Source organism: Carlito syrichta, unplaced genomic scaffold (assembly GCF_000164805.1).
Source record: "Carlito syrichta isolate Samal-C Ts95f unplaced genomic scaffold, Tarsius_syrichta-2.0.1 Scaffold136261, whole genome shotgun sequence".
In the NCBI taxonomy this organism is placed as follows: Eukaryota; Metazoa; Chordata; class Mammalia; order Primates; family Tarsiidae; genus Carlito; species Carlito syrichta.
In genome coordinates, this window is record NW_007080357.1 from 19,133 (window position 1) to 27,544 (window position 8,412).

An 8,412-nucleotide genomic window follows, 5' to 3' on the forward strand; every position below is an offset into this window, starting at 1 on the left:
GCCAGAGATCCTTCTGCCTCAGCCTTCCAAGTAGCCAGAACCACAGGTGCATGCTACCACCCCTGCTAATTTTTTATTTACTGTGATTTTTTTTTTTTTGAGTCAAAATCTCACTCTGTTACCCATGCTGTAGGTAGTGGCATGATCATGACTACTGCAGCCTCTACCTGCTGGGCTCAGGTGAGGCTTCCTCCTCAGCCTCCCAAAGTGGAGGGATTATAGGCGTGAGCCACTGCACCAAGCCAATTTTTTTTATTTTTTGTAGAGATGAGGTCTTGCAATGTTGCCTAGGCTCGTCTTGAACTCCTGGCCTCAAGTGATCCTTCTACCTTGGCTTCCCAAAGTGCTGTGATTACAGGTGTGTGCCACCACACCCAGCTGAAATCCTTTTTATGAGACAGGGTCGTGCCCTGTCACCCAGGCTGAAATGCTGTGCTGTGGTCTCAGCTCACTGCAGCCCTGACATCCTGGGCTCAGGCAGTCCTCCCAGTAGCTGGGACTATAGGCATGCGCCACCATGACTGGCTAATTAAAAAAAAATTTTTGTAGAAACAAAGTCTTGCTATGTTGTCCAGACTGGTCTTAAACTCCTGGGCTGAAGCAATCTTTCCTCCTCAGCCCCCCGAAGTGCTGGGATTACACGTGTGAGCCACCACACCTGTTCTAAAGAAGTTGTGAATACATTTGTTCATTCAGCAGATAATAGCAACCACACAGGGTATACTACCATGTGCCATGGATCGTGTTGGGTGCTTTGATCTGTATAAGAAACTTGACAGGCTTAGGAAAAGCACATGCCAGCAGCCAGGATGTACGTGGAGTTGTGGGGGGCTTGACTCACTGTGCTTGGTGTGTTGCAAAGCTGTAGGCATCACATGGAGCACTATGTGCATTGGTAATGTGGCTTCCTCCTAGGTGGCTGCTGCCAGGGTGGAAGCCGGGCATAACCGTCGTCATTTCAAGGCAGCCTCACTGGAGCTGAGTGAGGTGAAGAAGGAGCTACAGGCCAAAGAGCACTTGGTGCAGAAGCTGCAGGCCGAGGCCGATGGCCTCCAGTGAGTGTCTGGGCCCCATGCAAAGCTGGTCCTGGGAACCTGGCTGAGCTCAGGCATGGAGTGTTTTGGTGGTGGGCAGGGTAGCTGTCTCCTCTGTCTAATTTAGCACATTCGACACAGTGGGGGTCACCTGTTTTTTAGCAAACTACAAAGTACTTTAGAGGCAAATCACAGGAGTAGAATATACCCGACTTCAGTCTCCAGTGGCCTGAGCTTAACTCTACCTTTCCTGTCCCCACTCCCCCACCTTGCCTGTTCTTCCCAGACAGAGAGAGCCCCACCATGAGCACTTAACCTCAAGGACTGTGGTCCAGACACCAAGAGGTTCATTACAGACTCCACACTAGTGCAGCATCAAGTCAGACATGTAGAGGATCCAGCCAGGCATGGGGGTGGCACACACAGCAATACTGGTGGCTTTGCAGAGCCATTGCTAATCGTAATCTGGGAGATAGACTAAGGAAGTGTGTGTCTTGGGGTGTGTTTTTTTTTTAAGCAGGATTTATTGAGAGGACAGAAAAGTTCCCAGAGTGGGAGGCGACCCGAGGGGCTTGCCTGTCGTGGAGGGTTTTATGAGGATTGGCTGAGATGGCACCTCCTGAAGCAGTGAGCACAGGGGGCACGGCAAGGCTCACCGGGATGTCACGTTCCTCTGGCAGCATTTCCCAGTGGGAGGGCCGGCTGGGAGTGTGTAATACACCATTGTCACTTGTTTTATGCTAGGATGCTTGAGGGGACACATTCCCAGGAAGTAGCACAGTTCCAGGCAGAGCTGGCCGAAGCCCAGACACAGCTGCAGCTCCTGCAGAAGCAGCTGGACGAACAGCTGAGCAAACAGCCTGTGGAAAGCCAAGAGGTGACGTGCCGGATAGTCTCACTCCCAGTTAATCTGACTCTTGGGGCTGGACTCTGCTGCGGATGCACTGCATTACTTCATTCCCTGTTTGCTTGGAGAGGAATATTTATTGTTTTCTTAATAAAAGAAGCAGAGATACAGTTAGAGCACTTTTCTAGTGCAAGAAAGCTATGTTGAAATTCTTTTGGTCATGTGACTTCCCCATTTAGATGGAAAATCTCAAGTGGGAGGTGGATCAGAAAGAGAGAGAAATCCAGTCCCTGAAGCAGCAGCTGGACTTGTCGGAACAGCAGGGTAAAAAGGAACTGGAAGGAATACAGCAGCTTTTGCAGGTAACTGTTCTGCAAGGCTCTGGAAGGTGGGAGGTGGCACTTCCCAGGGTTGAGGTTTGCACTGATGTTGCGTGTGTACCTGGCATAGCCACACATGGAGCAGAAGCCCTTGGTGAGTTGAGTATTCTCGCCAGACGTCCTGAAGACATTGTCACCATTTCAGGAGGCCCAGCGTGGTCACCTGGTAGATATTCAGTGGCTGGAAGGAGGCAGGGCTGAAACCCGAGCTGGGCTCCGGCCACATGATTTCATCAAGTCCAGTAGATGAGAACGTACATGTCAAAAGTTTGCTCTGTGTAGTCTTGACTCCTCGAGGAAAGGGTCAGGAACTTGATGAGAGTCCTTGCTTGGAAACATTATTTATAGTAAAGGCGGAAGCTGGGTGTGGTGGTTCATTCCTGTAATCCCAGCACTTTGGGAGGCCAAGGTGGGAGGATTGCTCAAGGTCAGGAATTTGAGACTAGCCTGTGCAACATATTGAGACTTCATCTTTACAAGAAAAATTCATTTTAAAAAGATGTGTAAGTGGAGCATCCTTCATCTCCAAATTCTCCAAATCCAAAACTTTCTCACACCAATATGATGCTCAAAGGAAATGCTCAATGGAACAATTTGGATTTTTGGATTTGGAATGTTCAACTGGTAAGTGTGATACAAATATTACAAAATCTGAAAAAAATCTGAAATACTCCTGGTCCCAGGCATTTTGATATGGGATACTTATCCTGTATGTCTTAGGAATGGTAGGCATATTCTAGTAGCTAACGTTGGAATTTAAACAGGAGGTTCTTGGTGTTCACTGTAGAATGTGGCCATGGTTCCTTGGCAGAAGCTCTGGAATTTGGATCAGAATGTTGAGGATGTGATTGTAATTGGATCCTTCACAATCTAGACAGGTGGAGAGGAAAGGGGTTGAGATGGAAATGTCATATCCTAGAAACATCAAGTACTGTATTTTTAGTCCCTTGCAATTGTGACAGACGAAGATCTTAGCAGTCTGTTTAAGATCTTTTGGCTTTTAAAAATCTGACTTTACTCTCCTTAGAATATCAAGTCTGAGTTGGAGATGGCACAGGAAGATCTGTCCATGACCCAGAGGGATAAATTTGTGCTTCAAGCAAAAGTGTCGGACCTGAAGAACAACATGAAGACTCTGCTTCAGCAAAACCAGCAACTGAAGCTGGACCTTCGCCGCGGTGCAGCCAAGACGGTATTCAGGCCTACATCCCTTTCAGCTTGACTGACACCTACAGCAGATGGGCTTTTGGATAGGAGGCTGGCAGATTTTCCAGTCCTTCAGACACTAACATAGTATATAACCAACACTGAGCAACTATCATGTGGAAATAGATGAAAATGGAGTATGCTACTTAGACAGTGGGCCAAATTATTTTGTTGTGGAGCCTTTTACAAAAGAATATTTCTTTTCATGAATTAAAGCACTCTTTTGTTGTAAAATACCTTGTAAACCAATGAAAGAGTAGTTTGTGATGGAGCAGGCCTTGCCATGTTTTAAGAGCTGGGACACAGCAGCTACCAGAGTGGGCTTGGGCCCAGGAATCTGAAGCTGCTGTCAGAGTTCTGCTCAGAGTGCTGGCACACCTGGCAGTTTTCCCATGCTCAGTCTACATGGATGTTTCCCAGGAGGCAGGTACAAAGAAATCTCTCACAGTCAGAGGAGTTGAGGTTTATTTCACATCATTTTCCTGTCTGTGGAAAAAACATTTAAGTCCTAGAAAAGGGAGTCCGATAAGTTGGAAAGTTTATTTCTTAGGGAAACTCAAAAGCCTTGGGTCTCTCCTGGAAAGCTTCTATGTGAGGGTCTAGGTGAAGATTTTGCTCCATCCTCCTGTGAATCCTGGGCTTATTTCTGCTTTAATTTGTGCCTGAGGAGTGAAGTTATTTATTCAGCAAACATTTCTTGAACTTTGATTGTCAGGCTGTGCTAATACAACAGCGACCAGAGGGTCCCATGAGTGGGAAGACTGATGCTTGTTGTGATAATGAGAATGACTGGAGGGAGGAGACAGGAAAGCTAACAGTTTGCTTTTACCAACAGAGAAAGGAACCAAAAGGCGAGGCCAGCTCCTCCAGCCCCGCCACACCCATCAAGATCCCAGACTGTCCAGTCCCAGCTTCACTGCTGGAAGAGCTGCTGAGGCCCCCACCCGCTGTGAGCAAGGAACCCCTGAGGAACCTGAACAGCTGTCTCCAGCAGCTCAAGTATGATCTGTGCTCAGTGTCTGTCCTTTCATTTAGTCTTTAAAAATTAATGGCACGCTTGATTTGGAGGATTTCTCCTGGTGCCAGCCTCAGGTGCCTAGCAGTGTGAGCAGGTTTATTCTAAGTGGAGGTTACTCACACGTGCAGCCTCTGTGCTCTTTTTTATTTTATTTTGAGTTAAAGTCTCACTCTGTTGACCAGGCTAGAGTGCAGTGGCACACTTACAGCCACCACAGCCTCGACCTGTGGAGCTCAGGTGATCCTTCCGCTTCAGCCTTCCAAGTAACTAGAACTCTGGAACTACAGGCATGTGCCACCACACCTGGCTAATTTTTTGATTTATTGTAGAGATGAGGTCTTGCCAAGTTGCCCAGGCTGGTGTCAAACCTGTGAGCTCAGGCAGTCCTCTCACCTTGGCCTCCCAAAGTGCTGGGAATATAGGCATGAGCCACTGCGCAGGGCCCTCTGCATTCCTATTGTAGGATGAAAACCACCTGGAATTAAACTGCCCCATAAGTCCTTGGAAGCTTGAAGGCCATGCACTGTGCATCCAGCCGCCTAAGGCTGAGCCTCCAGCGTGGGAAGGACAATGTTTGCAGGGCATGCCAGGTGGGGCCCATGGGGAGATAACAGGAAGTAGAAGTTGTGTGTGACACTGGCCTCAGTGACAGCTTCCACGTAGCAGTCTGGTCAGCACTGGGCACTCCAATCTGTATCTTTTGCACATTTCCAGGGAAGTGGGAGTCCGAGTCACATCTGCTGGCCTCTACCCAGCGGAAGTGCCGGGGTCATCTAACTGTGGTATTGGTTGGTTTGCTGGTCTTTGGAGATTTCTTGATCCCTGAAAGTGCTAGGGACCCACTCAGGTGCCATTGAGTGAACGGCCGTCAGTCAGGTCAAACCTTTCACAGATGAGGCTGTGGCTGGTTCTGTCAGGGCTTCGTGCAACCTGGGTTTCCCCTTTGCCTTCTCCTGTCTCCCCAGGCAGGAGATGGACAGCCTGCAGCGCCAAATGGAAGAGCACACCATCACGGTGCACGAGTCGTTATCCTCATGGACTCAGGTGGAAGGCCATCTCTCAGACCCAGCCCCTGGCATTCCTGTACCCCCAGGGAACCATGCCAACCCCCAGGGTGATACACAGAAACACGGTCAGAGCACGGCTTCCGAAGAAGGGCTGGGACAGTGACTGTTGCAGCCCTTACCTCCACGTGTGTCTAACTGTAAAGGAAGATTATTTTGTCAATATTATTTATTTGATTGTGTGCTCTAAGAGATGGTATTTAAGTTTTGCTTTTGCCTTTAACAGGAGTGAAATAACAGAATGAGAGCCAAGGATTAGAGAAGTCATTTGAAGGTCACAATGAGCTTTTCCCACAAAACAACCAAATCTGAAAAACCTAGTTTAGACCTCAGTGAGGAATTTTTTAATGAGTCTGAAGGAGTATTTGCAGAAGGAGGTATCTTCTGAGTGATGACAGCTGCTGCCGTCTGAGGGTGACACCAGCAGCAGTTACTGGTAGAAGTGCTGCATGGCAGGGTCCGTGGCAGCAGCACTGGGGCAGGGGACTGCAATTTCTCACTTCCCTGCTCCATTCAGTAAGAGCTTTACTTTCCTGCAGAAATGACATTTTATTTGCACCTTTGCCTTTTATTTTATTTTTTCAATACCAATTTTTTGCAATTATTTTTTTCATCTCGCCATAGGATGTGTATATAAATTCTGAAGATCATAATCCAACATTTATGCTCATTTTATTTAAGAGCAACATAATTGTCTCTTTATTGCCTTTCAAAATCTTGCTGTTGGAAAATAATATACATGTAGGATTTAGGGATATTGGTCATAAAATTTTATTTTAAGAAATGTAATTATTTTATTTACCTTCTAAAACCAAATATCCTTACACAGAAAGGGTACTTTGTTGTTTTAATTGTACTTATTTCTGGGAGCTTCTCCCTGCCCAGTCTCTTCCTCTCTGACCACTGGCCATGTGTGGTCCCACCCACCTCGGCCAGCCACCAGGCAAGTAGCATGTTAGACCCTTGATCGGGCCTCGCGGCCACTAGGAGGCACAAGGACGCTGAGGTCCCCATGTGATGACCTGACATTCGGGGTGCACAGACAGAGCAAGAGGAGAGGAAGAGAAGAGTGGGCCAGGGGCTCCCTTCCCTGCAGGGACTCCTGTGGCTTCCATGTGACCCTAAACTGTTGCAGCTCACAGGGCAGACAAGCCTTTCTCCAGGCCTCACACTTCTGTGCAGTACGTGAATATCTTTACCAGGCCTGTGAGAATGCCTCAGCACAGCCATCAAGAGACATCCAGGTCCTTGGTGGACACACCGGCATCGCGTGGCACGCAGAAGCGATTTACAGAAGAGACAGGCCAGCCCCACAGGGAAGGTAGCTGTGGTCCTCCAAGGTGTCTCAGAAACAGATGCCTTATTTAAATCAGTACTGAGTGTGTGATTTTACATTTCCCACCTAAACACTGAGACACTGCAGACACTGACTGCCTGGGAGAGTTGAAGTCTGTAAGTTTTCCCTCAATTTTCTCAGAAACTAATATAGTATTTATTGTTATGAGTTAGAGGAGAGAGAGAATGGGTGCAGGTGGCCTCCTATGCAACCTGCTGGTGTGAGGTGACGTTCTGAGTGTCACTGGCCAGTCCAGATGTCCTCATGGCCATACGTTACTTGTGTCTGTTTTGTGAAGAAAACAGTTTGGTATTTATAAGCTGTTGGTGTTCTTGTAATATACTGTTAGAAGGCTAAATGATAAGGGTAAGTAGCATTGACCACAAAGATGTTTAGTGTTTTAAAAAAATTCCCTAGCAAGTATTGGAACATCTAAAAAAAAAATATATATATATATATATATATATATATGCGTGTGTGTGTGTGTGTGTGTGTGTGTGTGTCTCATTTGTACAGGGTTAATTTTGAAATACTTGAAAAATCTATTATAAATATATTCCTACATTTTATCTTACATTGGAGATGTTTTTGAGTAGATTGTTCTTGTACCATTAGAAAAGATGGTAATTGACATTCATATTTATTTTGGCTGTATTATCCTGTTCTCATTTTAAAACCAAGTAACACAGACTTACTCTGTGGGGAGCTGCTTTCTCCTCCTGCTGTGGAAGGTCTTCAAATGAGTGGTGTTAACTGTGTATTTCTTCCTTTAAGATAAACTAATTCTGAATATATTCATCATGTGAATGCAGATTTCTGTTCCTCATCCCTTTGTTCCTTTGGTTGTCCTGCGTGTGCATACATGAGTGTACATGCTCAGAAATGGCTCCTGCTCTTGGTGTCTGTCGTCACCCTGTGCCAGGTTGTCAATGCTATCTTCTGGTGTGGTGACGAGCCTGGCCTGTCTTGTCCCCTGCTGTGTGAGTCTCATGTTGCTCCTGTGTTTTCATGCCTGGGGTTGGATCTGAGGCCTCTTGTTCAAGTCTTTAGGCTTCTTGAGGAAGTCACCTTAAAGAGGACATGGGATGTTTAAGATGCCTGCCTTTTTGATTGCTGAATTTTTTTTCCTATCTCCAAGGGACTCTCCTGGTACTTCTACCTCCCAGAGTTAGACTCTTCAGTGGATAAAGTTTGAATTATTGTTTTTGTGTACAGAACTGAGACTTGTGGAATATGCTCATGGTAACAGTCGAGTCCAGAGCGTTGCGTTATAAACAGGGTCACCATCGCATAAGGTTTGTGCGAATCATTTATCCCGTGTGTCATGCTGATTGCAGAGAATGTTGGCTTGGACGTGTCACATCATTACTTGTTTTATGTTCCAAAAAACAATGTGGCTTTCCTTGATTCTTCCATGGTACACGTCAGAGAGATGCCACGGATCTCATAGATTTATACACCTTGTTCTCTGCTCTGGAATACGTGTCAGGCAATGTTTTTGATAGGAGGTGACACTGACTCCCCTCG

General features: G+C 46.6%; 1 protein-coding gene across 1 annotated transcript in view; it reads left to right on the forward strand.

Moving 5' to 3' along the window:
- Positions 1–5,739, forward strand: part of GOLGA3 (golgin A3) — a gene marked incomplete at its 5' end in the record, with an annotated part of 22,593 nt that extends 16,854 nt beyond the window's left edge. Inside the window, 6 exons of the mRNA XM_008049730.2 lie at positions 916–1,055; positions 1,779–1,911; positions 2,121–2,243; positions 3,289–3,453; positions 4,303–4,466; positions 5,451–5,739. Coding sequence (XP_008047921.2) covers positions 916–1,055; positions 1,779–1,911; positions 2,121–2,243; positions 3,289–3,453; positions 4,303–4,466; positions 5,451–5,655 — 930 coding nt within the window. The remainder of the gene's footprint in view (positions 1–915; positions 1,056–1,778; positions 1,912–2,120; positions 2,244–3,288; positions 3,454–4,302; positions 4,467–5,450) is intronic.
- Between the last annotated feature and the right edge of the window lie 2,673 nt (positions 5,740–8,412).